General features: G+C 50.2%; 1 protein-coding gene across 1 annotated transcript; it reads right to left on the reverse strand.

Moving 5' to 3' along the window:
- Nucleotides 1–3,561: 3,561 nt before the first annotated feature.
- Nucleotides 3,562–19,373, reverse strand: CTSD (cathepsin D). Its single transcript, XM_068193934.1, has 9 exons — nt 19,023–19,373; nt 18,416–18,572; nt 16,060–16,183; nt 14,315–14,433; nt 10,604–10,803; nt 9,345–9,467; nt 8,046–8,190; nt 6,997–7,095; nt 3,562–6,339 (listed from the first exon to the last, which is right to left on the reverse strand). Exons 1-9 carry the CDS (start codon nt 19,082–19,084, stop codon nt 6,178–6,180), a joined length of 1,191 nt encoding a protein of 396 aa, XP_068050035.1. The 5' UTR covers nt 19,085–19,373; the 3' UTR covers nt 3,562–6,177.
- Between the last annotated feature and the right edge of the window lie 146 nt (nt 19,374–19,519).

Genomic DNA, 19,519 nt, shown 5'->3' on the forward strand with positions numbered 1-19,519 from the left:
GGGATGTGCTTGCTACCCCCCATTGCTAACACTCTGGAAACTGCACGGAATCCCAGCTCTAGGGTGCTGCGGTAGAGTCCCCCCAGGGACGTGATGATGGAGAGCCGCTGGTGCCGTGCAGGGACAGCTTGCAGGTCATTCAGGACGATGCACAGGGGAGGGTGAGAACACAAGGACACGCCGTGTCACCCCACAGTGACACAGCCTGGCGCAGGTGGCCTTGTTGCAGCAGGCAGTTCAGCTGTGGTGCTGGGGAAGGGTAGCAGAGAAATCCCCAGAATGCTGGAAACGGGGTGGGTAGAACAAAAGTTCATGTGAGCAGAAACTGCAAGGGAAGGGAATTCCTCTGGAAAAGCCTTAAGCCTATCCACAAAGTGCTGAGCTAAGAAATAAGGATGGTAATTCACTCAGCTCTTCACAGGCAGGTTTGGCTCCAGTGTAGGGGCACCCACCCTGTGTTCATCCCTGTGGGTTGGTCTGATGTGGGGGAACTTCTTGCACATCCACAGGTCTCTGAGACTGGAGGAGGTCCAGTTTTTCCATGAGACCAATTTAATCCTTCTGAAGCCTGCATTGGTTAAAAAAGGACAAATTGCCCTCTGGTTCAGGATTTATCTCTGCTGGAGCGGTGTTGGGTCCTGCCAAAGTAAAGAAGGTTTTATTAGTGCTACGGCTGCCTGTGATGAGATCCAGATCTCTCCAAGAAGCTGCTAAGAAACAGAGGCAGTGCTAGGGTGAGAGTGATGCTCCTGTGGGATTAAGAGGTTTGCAGGAGAGGCAGAACCATAGCCAGCTGTCGTCAGCTTTTCTAGAGGGCTTGGAAAAACTCAGCTGTGCAGAGTATCCTCGCTGCAGGCTCAGGAGGAACAATGAAACCCCATGGATGCAGACTGGAGCTACTGATGAACCTGCTGTTCATTTGTCTGGGGAAAGTTGTGTGGATAAGGCTGCTCCTCTTCTTAATGTCAGGCAGGGATGGAGGGTGAGCAGAGAAAAAGGTCAGAGGAGGTTTGGAGCAGGCAAGAGGAGGCAGCAGGGTGGTGTAGGGGAATGTGAGATCGACAGAGACAGTCACATTCCCTGGTATGAAGAGGACTGAAAGGTCAGAGAGGTTGAATGGCTGTTTTTCCTCTTCTCCAGGTACCAGGTCATCCTTACAGTTTGCAGAGCACTTTTTGGTCTTTGGGTGAGTGATTCATCATCTTCCTCAATGTTAAGTGAGAGTGGTGAGAGGTTTATTACGTGGACCACAGTGGCATATATGCAGCATCTCTGGTTCAACAGCCATTCATGTGACCCCAAGGAACTGACATAAAAAATGGAAGGAATAAAACCCCTCAATATTCTACTTTATTTTAACCCTCCTCCAATTTTCTGGGCATCTTCAAAAGTCATGCATGCACACCCTCAACCATATGGTCTAGGACTACTTTCCTTTCAAATAAAAGGTGGGATGAGTTTGAATAATTGCCTGCATTCCTGTGGTATCAAGGCTGGTTTCCCCTTGTACTAAGCACGGGACAAACAGAACAGAAGGATGCTTTCTGCCCCAAGCAATTCTCCTGTATTCACACTAGAGACATGTGGGCTGTAGCATAATGAAGTGCTGTAAGACCTGTGAGAAAATCTTCTGTCTCAAATCCTACTCAAGCTCTTCAGAAACCTGACCCTGCTTTTTCTTTTTTTTTTTCTTTTTTTTTTTTCCAGAAGGAAAAAGTCCACAGCCTCCTGAATGCTCCCTTCCTATTACCCCTATAAATTTGCTCAGTGGGTTGCTAAGTTCCATAAGCAGTAAGGCAGCCTGAGACTCTGAGGGGTAAATCCAATCTTCCCATTCTCCCTTGATCTCTGTCTCCTGTTCTCTGAGCTTTCATTCTGCACTCTGCTTCTCTTCCCTCCCAAAGAAACCTAAAAATAAATAAATCCAAGAAAGAGCGGAAAAAGGAAAAGCCATCAACCCCCAAAATGATGTGCTTAGTCATTCATGGTGAGTAAAAATAGTTTCCCAAATGAACAAATTGCTGAGCCAACCAGATGAGCAAGTCATCTCCATAAATTAGGGGTCTCATTTTCCCTCCCCTTGGGCAGGAGAAGGAAGCCATTGTGTTAATCGGCTTTTGGTAAAGCCCTAAGCAGAACTGGAGAAGGGTCTGGTCCATGAAGACAGCCCTGGGGGTCAGTGCCAGGCACCCCACTACTTAAGGGGACATGTAATGAAAAATTTGATGGTTTTTCTCACCAGTGGAGACATTTAATGAAGAGTGAAATACCAAATTGTCATGTACATGGAGTTCTGTAGAGATGGGGCAGTAAACAGGGGGGCTGAAGTAAACTGAGGACTTTCTGGGGAAGATAGTGTGGGGCTGCATTCAGGCTGCTCCTGGGGCAGAGTGTGTGCTTTGCTACCTGCTGGAAAAGCATGGGTGGGCAATTCTGGCTCTTGGCTTCTCCTGCTCTTGGCCAAGATCAAGGCTGTGATTGTTCCCACTGGGATGTAATGTTCAGTACACAAGGCACGATTGAAGACTTAGGCAGAAACCCCCAGCAGAAACAGGGCCCTCATATTCCTGTCAATAAATATTTGGCAGCAGATGACTTGTTCTCCCCTTGGGCTGTTGAGGAACAGTGGGCTGCATGATTGGTTTTTAGGATCCAGCCAGCCCTTTTGGGTTAAATCCATCTCTTTAACATAGGAGAACAGCTGATGGGGGAATTTAGGCATCCTGGGGGAACAAAGGCTCAGGATATGCCAATAGGGAAATCGGCTAAGCTGTGTGCTTAGATCTGCGCTCAGAAGATGGGTTGGGACTTGGCTGCATCCATCTCGCTTATGTAGATGATGCTTTTTTCAAAGTAGGGATTAGCTCTTATCTTCCACCTGGCACATGGGGCCTTCATTCCGCTTCAGAGTCTCCAGCTCCTATACAGCACTGCTAGGACGAAAAATGACACAGCTAGGCAAGAGGGATGGATTTTTCCTACATTGTTGAACAAACCCTACACCATGTTCATCACTGCGCTACGGGACTTCCCCAGACTTCACACCTTAGTTGAGTATAGGCCAAACTTAGAAACTGAAATTGCACTTTGGCTGCTACAGGACCATTCCAAATCCTAAGCTGGAACTTGTTCTAATCCTAAACAGGAACTTGTTCTAATCCTAAGCAGGATATTGTTCTAACTGGTCCAGACGATCAGGGAACAACTTAAATTCCCTATTAATGGACTACCCTTGGCAATACTCAGCTGGGGAGGTGTGGCCCCAGGAGAAGGCTGTAGACTAGCAGGGATGCTGGGAGTGCCTGCTGCCCCAGGCAGCTGGCATTGTCATGTCACCTTGCAGAGGCTGAGTTGTGTTTTAATTTATTGAAAAAGACAAATCCAACAGGGTCCTAGCATGTTTCCTTATCAGAGAGAAAGGGAGGAGCCCTTCTGAAACACACAGGAGTCCACACAAGAGGGCAACCAGATGTCCAGGGATAATAGGTCAGGGAGACACAGTCTCTGCACACCCACAAAGTTTGGCATCTCAAACTGCAAAAGGAAAGATCGCTCTCAGAGTAAAGGGGAAAATACTGTATTTTCTTTTCAATTTTCTATGAAGAGACAATTAATTCTGACAGCAAAATAATTTTAAAAAACCAGTCACACGATTAGAGATGGGTTTAAAAATGCAAACAACAGAACAAAGGGAGGAGACCCATTCAGGGAAGACTGCAGTGAACTGGTCCTCCAGCCCATCCTACAATATGTCACTCAGGGCATCACTCTGGGCCATGCTTTCCCAGGCAGCTGCCTCCTGCCTGCTAAGACACCGGCCCACCTGGAGTCACTGTGCTGGGACCACGCAGGCAGCGGGAGGCAGCGCACGCCCAGCACAGCCATGGCCCAAGGGCTCCATCGGGGGCTGTGCTGCACATCCCACTTCAATCTCATGCTGAACATGTTCAAAAGCCACTGCCTGGTCCATGTCAACCTTCCACCTCACATCAAGTCTATTCAGCAGGTACCCAAGAGGCCAACTCTTGTCTTCCCATGCTGAAGAAATCCTGCAGCTGGGAAACAATGTAGCAGAACTTGGAGGAGCTCGGAGCACTTAACTGGTGTGAAACTGAAGATCCCTGGAGAGGTGCTGAACATTTGCTAATTCTGGAGCAGCTACTGAAGATTTTTTTTTTTTTTTTGGTAACATGCTACTGTTCTCTGGCCAGTCTAAAAGAGATGTCCTTTGGTGTCCAGATGCAGAGCTCCAGGTGAAGATTATGAGGAGGCAGAAGCAAGCTTTGGGGAGCAGCATTTGTCACATCTGGGGTTGTAGGGAACAATGCATGTGTCCCATGTGTGCCTACACCTGTCCCCACTGTCCATGCCAGACCCCTCCAAGGTGAAGCATGGTTATAATGCCAAACTTATTCTGCTGGGCAAAACTGTCTATTCTCTCACTGACCAAAGACCTTTCTCAAAAAACTTCTTAGCCCCACTGCTACTGCTGGCAAGATTATCAGTGAATTTTGGGTAGCCAGGATTTTGCCATCTGTTTAGCCTGGTTTGAGGTCATGGCCACCACTGATCTTATCTTTTTGTCACTCCAAGATTTGCTCCATATCTGCTGCCACTCCCTTAACTTCAGAACCTGATCCAGCAGGCCAGGAAAATGAAGAGAGTCTCTTGCTCCCGGCACAGGGGCTGGGATTCTTGGCAGGCTCTCTTCTGCTTTCCAGTACTGCTTAAAACTTAATTTTATCATCCTCCCAGCTCTGCCAGTGTTTGCCTACCAGTGCCAGCCCAGTTAGTGGCATGACATGCGCAGATCCCGGCTCTCTGGGAGGATCTGAGTGCACAGCTGAATCAGCCAAATCCAAAGCAGGATTGTGCCTCACTCTCTCTGCAACACAGCTGGACATGAACAGACCTCACCAGTGTTAGTGAAGTGGAAAGCAGGTACAGAGGGTGTTAAAGGCAGCTGGATTTTGGGACAAGGCAGCAAGGAAAGTGAATGTAAGTCCAGCAGCTGCCATGGCATCCTCCTGCCCAGGAGGTTTGCTGGCTCTGCCAACTTGTCTCTTGAGTTTTGAGCAGTTCAAAATGTTGTGAATCATGTTTCCAAAAGCTCTTATGTGGCTAACTAACACAGATTTTACCAGTATGATTTCAGCTTGTAGATTTCTTAGTTGCTTCAGGAAACATTATTCTCAACTCACTGGCTGTGGTTGAAGCTGGGAAGATTTGCTGTTTGGGGAACCTGGGAGAAGGTCACTAAACTCAAGAGAACTTGTGCCACATGACTTTGCTCAGCAGAAGGCTGGGCAAGTATTGCCCTGAATTCAATTAACCTCTATTATAACCTATCTTGACCCCCTTAATATTCATACTGACTGAAAAGTCCCACTGCCTAGAGCCCCCCTAAAAACCCATGTCCCATTCTGTCAGGGATGTGGACACCATGCCTCCCAGCTCTCTAATGCCACAACTAAACAAAACACACCACCACGGCCCCTAGGCTCTGAAACTCATCCTTGGGGCACATTACCATGCTTCCCCACCGCTGCAGCCCAGGAAATGCTTTCCTAGGACCAAACCAGCACAAACTCCTTGAGAAATGACCTACTGGTTACTGCCTCAACCTGCCAAGGAGGGGTCATAAAGACAATTTCTCCCAGGCCATCCACTCCCCCACTTCATGAGTGAAAAAGCAGTAAGAACTAATGTGCAGGACAGCCTTCCCTTGTCCCTCTCCCCCAGCACAGAAGATCAAACCCAAGAGCAGTAGCACAGCCTCTCTGCACAAACAGATATGCCAGGGGATGGCTTCAGCCAGCTGCTCCTCCCTACCCCCAGGAAGGACACCAGTGCTGGGAGATGTGAGAGGGCCTTGTTCACCTCTGAGAATCATTCTCAAAAAGAAATACTGGAAGACCTAGAAGTAAAGCAAGGGGCTACTCCAGCTGGAGATGTCCGCTAGAGACCTCCCAGCACCACTTACTCAGTGGAAAAAGTAGCTAGCAGGGCACTAATGACTATTTTCCATGTAATTTTAAATCTAGTTCAATTTCTTTTTCCTTTTTCTTTTCCTCCTTTCCACTCACTGGATTTCTAATACTGGCAACCTTTCTCTACAGCTCCCGTGTGTGTGTGTTTTCAAGTGTGTGTGTGGCAGAGGCAGTGGGGGTCAAGTGTTTAGGCACTTGAGGCAAAGCCAACACAGTTGTTATCACGGTCAAAGGCGGAGTAGTAGGGTCCAATAAAGACATCTCCCAGGATCCAGAGTGGGCCCCCGGGGGGTGGGATGTCCAGGCCTGAAAAGCCACTCATGCAGATAGTCTCTCCTTGTGCACTCATCTAGAAAGAAGAGTGAAAGCTTCAATTTAAGCAGGCCATTCCCTTTCCTCAACCTTGCAGGCTTGGCAAGAAGACCTGCAAGGCTGCCTTTGCTTCAGCCTCTCCCAGACTGAAATCCAAAGATTGCAAAAGTGACTCCCAACCCACCATTTCTGCGACTGCAAACCCAACTCCCCCTCCCTTAAGCACTAAAGCATCAAGCAAAGCTGCACATGGCCATAAACCTCCCAGCCCATGCAGCTCTGAATTAGGGCCATTGGTGAAGGTCTGCACAACATGGTCCCTGCAAGTTGATTCTGATGGCTTAAATGACAGGCTGGTGGCCTCTGCTGTAATAAGGCTGGCCTCATGGCACCAGAATGCAGCAGAAAAGAGTTGCAATGTTTGTTTAAAGTGATGCAACAGCTTGCCTCCCCCTTCCTTAACCATCCTGCTATCCCTCATGAGCATTATGCAGGGGGTCTTACTCCTGTGAGATTTTGATGAGGTTACCTGGATCCATTGGCAGTGCCACCACCTGACAGCCCAACCTTTCAGATTTTTTCCTGAGCACCAGCTGCAGCATTGCTTTGGCTGCTCTTGTGTTTTGGTGCAGTGGAAGCAAAAGCCAGGCCTTGGGGAAGAAGCATAAGGCAGGAAAAATCTGCCTGGACTTACCTTGAGGACATACTGGTCTCCTGTGAGGTTGAAGGACTTCCCTCCCATTTTCATTGCAACGATAGGCAGTGTTGGCACTTTTTCACAGGGGATCATGTACTGAAATTGCAACAGTAAAGGCTTTAGATTGGACCGCCCACACTCTCCCGCAGTCTTCCTTGAACAGGGTTACATCTTTGCTGTGGTTTTCCCTAAAACCAGCTCAGCACAGAGTGCAGAAGCTCGAGCTGGGGTAAGTAGGCTGCTCCCTGCCTAGGGCTCCAAGCTGAGGGGCAAGAGGGCTTTATGGATAGGCACGGAGTCAAAGGATGTTGGATTCAGCTTTTGGCTCTGCTGAGTCCCAGAGTGCCACAGCTAATGTGGCATGGCTGGGGGTTTTTACCAGAGGAGAGGCAGCTGTGGCTAGGTAAATAGACAAAGCCAGTTTCATTAACAATGGCAAGTCTTGGGGATGATGGCAGGTCTAGGCCAACTGTTGCTGCAGCTTGGGGTTACTGACACTGCAGAAAAGCCCAACAAATGCTCATGGCTCTGATTTGGGAGGGCTTTCAGAGCAGGCAATTTTTTTTCTACAGAGTAGAAAAAAATTATAATCCATATTCTTCCACAATTTTAGGGAGGGAAGAGTGTCTTGTGAGATTAGCTTTGATGGTTGAAAACCTTCATGCAAAAGGTTGCCATTTGCATGAATAATACTTTTATTAAAGTGTCTCTGGACTCATATTAATGTGAATACTTCGTCTCAGCTGCAACTCGGATCCCTTCTCTTCCACCTTCCAGAGATGGGTGGCAGAGGTGACTCAAGGCTTCACAAAGTTTATGGGACCTGGGTTTTCTACCGTGAGCATGAGCAGGATAGTGAATGCTGCCCAAGATGAAAAGATGAAGGGGTCCCTGACGTGCCAGTGGCTTTTCCAGGAGCATAGGCTGGGAACAAAGATGAGAGGGAGCAGAAGACTAGGGTCTCAACAAGCATCTAGGTACAAAGTATGGTGTAAGCATAGGTGCTGTGATGGCCATAGACCCTCACATTTCCAGCCCAGCCTCACCTCGCCTTTTATGAGTGGTTTTGCACCAATGGCCTCCTGTATCTTCTTCACTTCTTTGGTGGGGCCAGTGATGAGTGAGGTTCCCGTGTCCACAATGGCCTCACAGCCCCCCTGACACACGCTTGGCCCGTTGGCAACATCCACCCTGGGGAGAGATACCCAGACATTACACAACCCTTAAGGCCTCCCAGAGAAGGCAGCAGGAAGCAGTATGCAGGCAGGCAAGGGAGGGCTGTAACAGACACCCAGGATGCACAGATGTTCAGAAACACTGATGCAGCACCAACTCAACGCACAGACCCCCTGGCTCCCTGTGGTCTGCTCGTGACTGAGCAGGTGCCTTGAAGTCTAACTGCATTTCTGCAGAGAGCCTGGATGCTGCCTGCGTACCCTGCCTGCTACCTGCACTCCAGAGCTAGTGCTGCAGCTAATGGACGTGAGAGAGAGCTAAGGACAATGAATTATGGACTTTTATGGCCTGTGCTACTGCAGAAAAAAAAGGGTTAAAAGGGTGGTGTGACAGCCATGGGCAAGGAAAGGGCTCCTGTGCAGAGAAAAGGCAAGCCAGGAGCTGCTTGGCTTCCTTGCCCGCATTGCATTTCACAGCGGTGCAGAAAGACAAAGCCTTCCAGCCAAGGGTCTGCCATACTTTGCCAACGCTGCAGCTCTGGGGGAAAATGAGAACTGAAATGCCGCACTGGGGAGGGATGCAATTCCCAGGAAAAGGACACACTCTGATCACAGGCCATTTCTAAGTTCCCATCACGTGGGAGAGCTCAGAATAGACCGTGGGGCTGGCGGCCGTCAGCTCAGCCTGCTCTCCTCCCCTTTGCCTCCAACAATGCATGCTGATTGCTGCGCCGTGCCCTTCAGTCAAGGGCTGGCTTCCTGAGGCCTCATCCTGCTCCTCCGGAGCTGTGTGCAGGACAGCCATGCAGCTCAGGCCTTGCTGATAGCTGAGCAAAACAGGGGTTTAATCTATGGGGCTTGCCCTGCCTGCAAGGAGGACACACTTGCATTTTTCTCCGCTTCACAAGGATGCAGCAGGCATCCTTTCAAAGGCCAAGGGTCAAGCCACAAACAAGAGGAAAGGATTTTGCAGAACATTTCCTTATGGCTTCTGCCTTTTGTCTCCGAGTGACAAACAACCCAGCCCTAGGGTGCGAATATATCTGGTTTTTTTAGTGTGGATATGTTGCAGGGATGATTCCTTTTCAAGGAGGATCGCACTGAAGCCTCAAGCATGTGCTGTCAGCACATGTGACTCCATGCATGTAGTCAGGTGGACAGGGAACTTACGAGTCCATGTGGATCTGCCAGTAGGCCTTACGCGTCACATTAAACCAGCTGAACTCGCCCTTGTAATACTTGGGGTCGGTCCCTCCCAGGACCATCTCACCGCCAGGGACACCAGAGGGATCTCTGAAAAACAATACCCAATCCTGTGAACATGGAGGCCAGGGTGAGAACAACCCGCTTCAAGTGCCTCCTAAAATACCTGCTGCGTTGCTTGGAGGTGAAGCACAGCATTAACAGTATTGGAAACAGATAACTTATGTCATGCTATGTTATGTCAATATAAGGACAGATACCGTGACACAGGCTGGGATGGGGAAATGGGAATATTTTGGCCCAGCCAAAGCATCTTGGAGCTTTTCACCTGGTACTTTCTCATAGAAACCTGAAGAAACTCATGGCAGGGAAGGGGGATGGCAAAGGGGAACTAAGCACTGACACAGGGACTTCCTAAATCAGCTTGTAAAAAGTGCCTGTGCAGGGCTGGACACAGCTGATGTAGGGTTAGGTTAGCTGCACTCAACTCTGACAACCAGCAGCCTTGGAGTGAATCCTCAAGGTTACCTGAGCAGATGGGAAGAAATATGGTGATGGGGGAGGGCTGGTGCTTGAATGGCCAGCAGCAGCCCTCTCTGCCCTACCTGCTCTTGGCATGCTACTTTTTGGGCTGAAGTAGTTCAGATTCGCTGCTGTGGTGCCAGAAAAGTGACGGGGTGTCCTGAGGGGAGCAGGAGTGGGTGGGAAGGTGCTGGCAGCTGCAGAAGATGATTTCCCAGGGTGGTGAGAGAGCACTGGCCCCCTTATTAGTGATGACTGATGGGGGGCACCTTTGCTGGGGAGGCGACATGGTGGTGACCACATGGCTTATGGATTTTGGCAGCAGATTAGGGCTGTTTACCTCTCTAAAAGGGGACTGCACTAATATCAGTCTCATGATCACAGCCCTGTTTATTTTTATTTTTCTTTCCTCTGGAAACATCCTCTGTCTATTCATCAGTTAAGAAATCTGGTCACAGATCTACCCAGCTTTTTGTCAGAAAAAGAACTGCATTTCAACTTCCTGTTTCCTTACTTCAGAGCAGCAAACATAAGAGATTTTGGCCTGACTGCTCCTGCAAGCAGAACTTGCTTGTGACTTCCTCAACTGGGAAGTGCTGTCCAGAGTGTAAAACAGCAGATGACAAGAGGTGCTACTGGGAAACAGAGAAAAGCCCACTGGCTTGCCCTTGCAACCAGAGGTGTGCCACCAAACCAAACACTACCTGTTTAGGTAGAAAGAGAACATATTTTTGTCGACCAGCTTCTGTTTCATGACGTTATCGAAGAAAGGCTCGACGCCCTCCACAGAGATCCTTGGGAATGCCAGGCCCAGGATGCCATCAAACTTGGCAGCGATGAATGTTATGCCTGGCTGCTTTGTGGCTTCCCCAAAGATCTGATCCATGATTTTCAAGTCACCAAGCTGTGGGGAGATGGGGAGGGAAGGGAAAAGCAGATTGTAAAGAAAACTGACTCAGGGGACCTGGGTGGTAACAGAACCTCACTGAACACAGGCTGTAGCACGTCCTTCAGTGTGCTGCCACACTCCTGCCTGCTTCCACCACTCCATTTGTAGCCCGCTACAGAAACTAGATACCCTGGTGCCACTCTTACCAGGGGAAGAGACTGGCAACTCTGGCTCAGTGCAACCTCCTGAGTCCCTGCAAAGCTCAGCACACTTCTAAGGGCAGGAGAATCTCTTCAGCCTTTTGCAGCGTCCCAGCACTGGCCTCAGAGGACTCATATCCATTTGTCCCTCCTGCATCTCCTCCTCTGTCACCTACTTCATCATTTCCTCCCAGTCTGAAAAGCTCTTGTGCTGTTCCTTTTATCCTCTTTCCCACTCTGGACATCATCTAAGTCATCTGTGTATCCTACCTCCTTGGGTGCTTCACTCATCCTCAGCTGGGAGCACAAATCCCTCCCACCTCTGCCCACAATCCCTGTGATGTCCCCTAATAAGGAACATCCCGGGATATTGCTGAATCTCTTGGAAGAGCCACCAGCCTGCAGAGACCTGCCGTGAAAGCGGAGAAGACCCAGCCAAGAAAGTGAGGTTGAGCCTGAAGCACAAAAATAGCAAGCAGAATACTGAGAATTCAAAGGTCACCTCCCTTGCCAGCCATGAGAAGGACTGGCATTCCCCACTGGAAAGCTGAAACGCCTTCCAAGGGCAGATCCCCAGAAAGATGATCAGAGAAAGGAGGATAGCTCTGCTGATGGGGAGCAGGATGCATCTGCTGGCTTCTGGCTCTAGCAGTTCAGGAGGCTTGTGAGCTTCTGGCTCACCACAGGCAATTTTAGCATCCACACTAGGACAATTTCAGCCTCTCAGCCTGCAGCTAGCAGCCCTGTAGTGAGCCAGGCTGGACTGACAAGCTGGCCTCTCCTACCTGATGGCAGATAACGATCCCTGTAAATTACTAATATCCCCCTAGGGTTAGACAGTGCAAGGCCGGGACAGCAGTGCTGCCTTTAATGGTATTGGAGGACTGCACTAGGAAAGGGCGATCGAGCCTTGCGAAAGCTAAAAGCCACAGGGCAGGATGTGGGGGGCAGCGTGTGGGGCAACGCATCCGCTCGCCTGCGCCTGCCCCAGTTGTACACTCCAGGTTTACAAAAGCCACCCCTTGGCACCACTGATCCTCAGCGGCTCGGAAAGTTCAATGAAGCTTCTACTTCAAAAAAAGTAAAATGTAATAGACTGGTAACACTGAGTGTCAGGTTTGTTTGAATATTTGCTTGCACATCCCAAGGGGGAGGCAGATTTCTGCCCAGTCATGGATTCTCAACAGACCCTGCCTGCACTTGGTCCTCAGCAGGGCTTGAAACCCAAGACCATCTTCAGCAGTGCTCCTGCCAGGTCACAGATCCTTTGTCTCTGTCTCTTGGCTGGCTCTTGCCCCGACACTGAGCAACGAAAAATCATGACCAGTGGATGGCCGTGTGGTGGCTACCCTCCAGCAGACAGGCGTCAGTCCTCCACAGCTCACCTGGCCTCCTTGTTAGTGGCCTCAGCCAGCAGTTAAGCACTGGATGGCAAAGGCACACCAAGAGGTGAGGGCCTCTAAGGCACAGCTTGGCACTAGGGCTTGGGATATAGAGGCACAAGGGAGAGGCAAGGAAAGTAATCTCCTGTGCAGTGTATCTGCACTGCAGTCATGGGAGAGACACTGTGCCCCATGGTCAGCTATCTTTCCTCTGCTGTCCTTGAAGGACATCCCGAGGTTGGGCTGTGATAAAGAGATGAGATGTCTGAGCAGCAGAGGGCTGGCTGAACCTGCTGCTCTTTGGAGAGCAAGCAGCACTGCAGAGTGCAGCACTACAGGACATTGCTCCTCCACAGAACAAGAGAGGATGTTTGACATGAGCTCTCAAAAAAAACATTAGGGCTGAGGGACTCTGGACTACCTGTCAACAAGCATCTTTTGGTCAGATGTCAGTGCTGCTAGGGGTTGCTGTGGCTGCTTCCACCCACCAGAATGGCTGGAGCCAAGAGGGTCACCCTGAAGGTTATTTCAATGTCTTTCTTTCAACACTATACCTGACTGGGAGCTTGCCTACAACATGTTGTGGATCAAAGGATGCATCCTTGTGTCCAAGCTGAAGGTCCCTGACCCTCAGACTCACCTCTGCTCTTGCCTACTACAAGTGGAACATTGCTCAGCTCCATGCAAGAGGTTTCTCTTGCTTCTGTGCAGACAGAAATCAAATGCTACAAGCTGTGCTTTCTGACAAGAGCCATCCCCACTTCACAAACAAACTGAGGCACAAAATCCTTCCTCTGAGCTGCTGGGAAGTGGAGAGCTAATCAGCGAACAGGCACTAGGGTGACAATTACAAACCAAAAAAAGGGAAAAAATGGCAATCTTCTTTCTGACTCATTTCAGCCCTTGCATTAAGCCCACGCTTTCTAAGGACAATGAAGTTTGCTGTTTGCCTTACTGCATCTCTGGATGCAGCATAGAGGCAACAGCTGATGCTTCCAGGCTAGCCTGAAATCTTCATGCCATAAGGATGGGCTAAAGAGTGCATCCTACAAGAGTCACACACTTTAAACTTCTCCTGGATACTTTTTGATTCTGATGAAATTGGCAAGCCAGTACTTTTCATCTGAACCTAAACAGAAACCTCCAAATCCCCAGATTTATGTGCTTATTCAAAACTTTTGCTTTGTTTCTCCCCCCCTGCAAAGCAAACATATGCTCTTATCCCTGCCAGGAGAGCAAGTAATCTGAGAGCACATGCACCCCTGATGTTTGGCAGCTGGCAAACTCTTCCGAGCATCTGTACCTGGAAGGAAGTCATGAAAGGCACTTGTCCTTCATAGGACAGAAAGCTCAGGCTTTGCTTGCTGAAAAGCAAACTGTGAAGCAACCACCACCCAGCTAATTCAAGCTGCACACTGAATACTGCTGGGGAACCTCCTCCCAGCCTTTATAAGCATGAGCACCAGTTCTTGATGTGAGACCGGGATGGGGCAGTAAAGAGACCTTTCCTGGCCTGTGTTTGGGCAGCTGCCCATGTGGGCATCCACTAATGTGTGGATATTGGCCAAGAACAAGCTGGGCATCACCAGCAGTCTGTGCAGTGGTGTTGGCATGTGCTCGGGCTGATAAGTTTTTGGGGTCACCAGGAAAAGGGTTGAAGGGATGGCCAGAGACCATGTTTGCAGGGGCACCATGTGAGCAGTCCCCACTCCCAGCCTGCCGACCTGCAGATTAATACCTTCTCCCTTCTCAGCCTGCCATGGTTATTGCTACCTTAACAGTCATCATTACCATGTCATTTCAAAGGACTTGGAAACACAGCACTGAAGGATGTTCTATGCAAGCAGGACACTCAAGAAAGGAGATCCATTGAAATCTAACAGCTCCAAGCACTCTACTGAAAGCAGTCTGGGGCAGCACAGGACAGGGGCAGTCGTAACTCACCGTGACTACGTCTTGGCTGAGGAACCCGGAAAGGCTCCCTGTGCCATAGCGGATGGCAAACTTGGTGCCATTCTTCACATAGGTGCTGGATTTAGCAGAGTCGTACTTGTGGTGCACCACTGCAGTTGGGAAAGGGGACACAAAGGGACACACAGCATTAGTGCTCCTTTATATCTACGGTTCCCCAATACCTAACCACACCATCCAGTTTATCCAGACAAATGGACACTCAATGATGTAAAGGTAGGCCTGAACCCAGGGTTTGCCATGCCCAGATTGTTCAACAAAGCATTTCTAGTGTCTGGGGAATTAGGTGGGCAGATCTAATTCAGGCTGTTAAATCCGATTTGGCTACTGGGTATTAAAAGCCTAGAGGTTATGTGGTTGGTGTGGTGTGTTAGTCAGCAGAGCAAAATGTATCCCTCTGCATGCCATGGAGAACCAGGGTGGCTTTAAATATAGTCTGCTCTGGGCAGGAACGCTTTTACCTCATGGACTTATCTGTTTCTTTTACTAGGAGTAGCTGGAAACTTTTCATACATTGTTTTTAGTACAGAAAGAAGTCAAAATATTCCTTTATGCTTTATTTGCAGAGGAGAAGGGCTTTCCCCTAGTCTAAGCTGCTTTTCCCCTTGGCTCGGTTGGGCACTGTAGAATATCCCTGGTTTTATGGGCAGGCAGACTCCTCCTCCCCAGACTCCTCCCGAGTCACGAGCTGGCCAGTGCAGTCCCATAGCTGGTTGCTGAGTGGTGCAGACAGCAGCTGAGGATGAAGCAGCTGAGCCCTACACAAAGTAACAGAGCTACACAAGGAGTTTCCCAGCTAGGCTGTCTGGGTCCCAGTTTGGATTCCAGTCTGGCAGGAGTTTAAGCTCCTTGTATATTCATAAGACGAGCCCTTTGGTCCCAGACAAGACCTCACGAGGCACTGCCTTGAGAAACCATCTCCCTGCTACAAATCAAGAATTCCCTAGGCATACCAGGTCTGAACCTCACCACCCTGTCAGTGTTCTAAAGCTCGTTTCACATATGCAAAGAGAAGATCTGTGTACAGGAAGTCCAAATTTCCACTCTACTCCCAGTGAGCTCTGTGGAATGCCTTTCATGGTTGCATTTATTGACTCCACAGGTTTCTCCACTTTGCTTAAGCAGCACAACCAGCAGCTTTTAAATGGCATTTTGCCATAGCCAGGTTTGACATCTTCAGCTGTGGAAGGTTATTGCATAGGAATGCCACAGAATTAAAAAAACCCAACTTGTAGTCTCTAAGACATTCTCATTCCATTGTGCCTACCTGGCTCTTGTTAATTATAACTCCATAAACATGCACACACATGCTCTGTGCAGCAATAAACCAGAAACTAGGACAGTTTGTATCAGATCTGGCAAGAGGCTGACTTAAAAAAGTCAGCCTTGTGCAATGGGATAACAGCAGCATTGGTCTATAATTTGGGGAGAAACATCACAGCCAGTGATGCTGCTCCCCTGCTGTAGGGCTGAAGCTGTTGGAGAAAATTTGGCCTTGTATAGGACTTACTTGGAAAAGAAAAAACCCAGGAAAGGACTAATGAAGGATGGATGCAGGAAGCTGGGATTGTATTTCTAGCTCTCACCCTAAAAAGCCCATCAGCCTCTGGCAAGTCCTTTCACACTGCTGCCTCAGTTTCTCCTCTTGCAATGCAAGGCTCCACATTTTGCAGGGAAGGAGAAGCTGTTTGGCAGCTTCTGGCACCCGTGACACTTACTGCAGGCGATGTCCAACATGGAACAGTGCACGGATGGAACCCAGAGGTTGGAGGAGCCAGTGTCAAAGATCACAGTGAAATTCTGGGGGGGTGTTCCGATACCGATCACACCGAAATACTGGGCCTGCAAAGCAGAAAAAGGGAGCCATGAGTAGAGGCAGCTGGCTAAAAGCAGGGATTAAAGATTAAAAAATCTCTTAGGGTTGAATAGAGGATCAGCTTCTTATCTAAACATTGCCCTCCTCTTGGTTTTGGCACTGATGGGTTCCCAGCCTTTTGTCCTCTGGAAGGGAGGTTCCCCTTCAGCGTTCACAATTCATTACAGCGGGTGTGAAAAGGATAAATCGAGGACAAGTGGGATGGGTGTGTTCGGGGGAGGACATTTGGGGCAGGGAGACAGAGAAGAACAGAAGGGGGAAGGTCTGCAGGCTAATATGCAGTTCACTACAAGGATGAGAAAAAAACAACGGAAGGAAGCCAAGCAAAACACCTGCGTTATTGAAAAGCTGAAACTGGCTGGGAAGCTGCTTTGCTCGTGTGATTGCAGAGAAACTGTGGGTTGCAGCGAGCAGCAGCACTGCCCACTGCAGGTGGAGGTACAGCTGCTGCAGGTTTTGGTGCTTGCTGGTGAGCTCCAGGAATATGAGGGAATAAACAAATGCTCACTCTGGAGAGGTGGAAGACTGGAGGAGTGGTGGGAGCAAAGAGCATGAGCAGCACCACCAGAGATGGATTTAGGCCTCTAAGGTGAAAGACTGGGAGAAGTCCCTGTAGCACAGGAATCTGATGGATACACCTTTGCTCTGAGACTATATTTCTGCTGGAACTGGAAGAAACCTGAATGGCTGAGTTGTTGGCAAAGTAACCCTCTCTCCACAGAGGAGAGGATGAATGGAGAATGCTAGGCAGATGATACAAGGACTCATTTTTCCCCAGTCCTCCCAAACAGGCAGGGAGCTGTGTCCTGCCTGGTGAGGAGCTGGTTCAGGGCTCTGGAGAGAAGGCTGCTAGCGAGGGAAGTCAGCCAGTAGCCTTTCCAAACCCCACGTGTACTTAATTAAGAGGGGGGAAAGGGGGGAAGGGAAGAAAACAGGATTATCAAAGCTGTTCACCTCCTGTGCGCTTAGTTTGCAAGGCTTGCTCACTAAGTAATTAACAATCCATTGCAACATTGCAATTAGCCATAATGGGGAGGCAGCATTGCTTCCAGTGGTTCTGTAATTATTGCTGGGGCTTGAAAATTAACCCCCGGTACAGGGGCTCCGTTTGTCACACACACAGACCCATGAAGGGTCCCAGGGCAGGGAGCATACGAGGCAGGCTAGTGGGGTTTGTCCCAAGAATTCATTTGGCAGCAAAGTATTTTCAGCCAGGCTGGGAGGGACCCAGTGGTCCCTTATCTGCCACCACAGGTTGGATTGGTGCCACTGTGACAAGGGAAAACAGTGCTGCCCTGAGTGGAGGTCTGAGCTGTGGCTGCAAGAGACAGCACTGTGACACAACTGCTTGCCCTCGCTTTCAACATTGCCAACTGAAACACCGGTGGCCCTTCCCAGGACAGGACGGCGCTGGCTGGGTGACAAGAGTTGCTGGGGAAGGGCAGCAGGGGGAACATGTGCTGAATTAATGCCTAAATATCTGGGCCCAGTTTCATTCTGCCAGCTAATGCTCATATCCTACACTGCCTGGTAAGGAACCCTGAAATAGTAAACCTCACACGTGTCTGGCAGCAGAGCAAGGGCAAACTTCATGCCCTTTATCTGATGGCTTCTCTTTCCACCACCACCCAGGTCTCTTTGCTCCCTAAACTGCTGACAAGAAAGTGGAGATAAAGGGTGGCTTTTCCCAGGGCAGTGCAAAAGATGAAGGATAGTGAGAAGAAGGGTCCTGCATCCCCAGTACCATAGTAAGCTAGCATCCTCAAGGAGTAGAGCATGATTTTTATGCCTCTGTCTTGACAGAAGTAGAATCCAAATGGCCAGAAGATGCTAGGAATGACTGTAAGTGAGCAGGCCCCTATTTATGATTGTTAATTACTGACAAAGGGGAAAGGAAATAGGTCACAAACTGTAAAGCTCCTGCTTGGGTGGCACTGGGTTATTTATTGTTCTTATAATTACTACTATTAGTATTTTTAGTTTAGTAATGATGGGAAGCACCTTTTGGTACTCACTCACTAAGCCATGGGGGTGAATGAATCTGTCCTACAGGGTCAACATCTCTCCCGCCTTTGCCTTCCTGGCTGGTGGGAGGCTGGCATGTCTCACCACCCCCTGGGATGGGTACCCCTACAAGTGACATTGTGCTGGGGTCCGCTGCAGTGCAGGGGATGGTCTGCAGGGGGGTTGTTACTCACATCCATGTAGTTCTTCAAAATCTCCGGAGTGGGCTTACCCTCCTCGGCAAAGCCCAGCTTGTACTTGATGGCCTCGGTGATGGAATTCATATCTGGGATCTCGCTGCCTGCCTCTCTCAGGATCCGCCGCATGGAAGGGAACTTGGTCAGGGGGATCCTGTGTCAGGACGGCAAACACACTCCCGTTAAAGAGGGTGTGCAGGGCAAGGATACCTAGGGAAGGGGGGCAGCAGGGCTCCACTCAAAACAGGGAACGCGCCAGTACGAGGTGGGTGAGGTTTGGGCTCCTGCCAGCACCCTATGCTAGATCCCCCCTCGGCGCGCTGCGTTCAGTGTTTTTTCCAAAACCAGAGGATAGGGGGAAAGGCCGGCGGGCTGCCAGAGGTCACCAGGTGTAGGGGAAGCTGGGGCGAGGCCCCTCCATGCGCAGGATTGGGGGGATATTCCGAACCTTCCCCTCCTTGCTTTGATGGAGGGGGAGCCACCCGCTATGGAGGGCTGTGAGTGGAGCTCGGAGGCCACGGCTGCAGCAGCACCGGGGGTGCGTTTCCCCTGTCCCTCCCAACCCTGGGGGCTCAGCAGCCCCTGAGGAGCCCCCTCCCCTCACCTGATGAGGGCGGCGCAGGACCCGGCCAGGGCGAGCAGCAGGAGGAGGCCGCGGGGGCCCATGGCGGCGATGGCGCTGCTGGCGGCGATGACGAGGGGTCAGAGGCTGGAGGTCCCGACGCTGAGAGGCCGAGACGCCGCTCCCGCTTTCCGTCGCTGTTTTTGTAGGCAGAGCGGCCCCTCTCCACGGATCTCTGGAGTCAGCTGACGGTCTAAAATTGCAACCGGCGGCGTCACGTGAGGGCGGGACGGGGCGGGAGCGGCAGCGGGGCCGGGGGCGCCGCCTCACGGCCCCCCCGGGCTGACCCCCGGCGCCTCGGGCCGTGACTCAGCCCCCGGGAAAGGGGAATAAACACCCTGAAATCAATCATGAGATGCGTGCCCGGCCGCGCGTGCTCCTGCTGCCCTGCCTCTAACTTCCTTCTGCTGGGCTGGGTTTTTTTGTTCTTTCCAGGTTATCTGGCGTTTTTTCTCCCAGTGGAGTGGAGCGGGGCGGGG

Source organism: Anomalospiza imberbis, chromosome 6 (genome assembly GCF_031753505.1).
Source record: "Anomalospiza imberbis isolate Cuckoo-Finch-1a 21T00152 chromosome 6, ASM3175350v1, whole genome shotgun sequence".
Taxonomy (NCBI): domain Eukaryota; kingdom Metazoa; phylum Chordata; class Aves; order Passeriformes; family Viduidae; genus Anomalospiza; species Anomalospiza imberbis.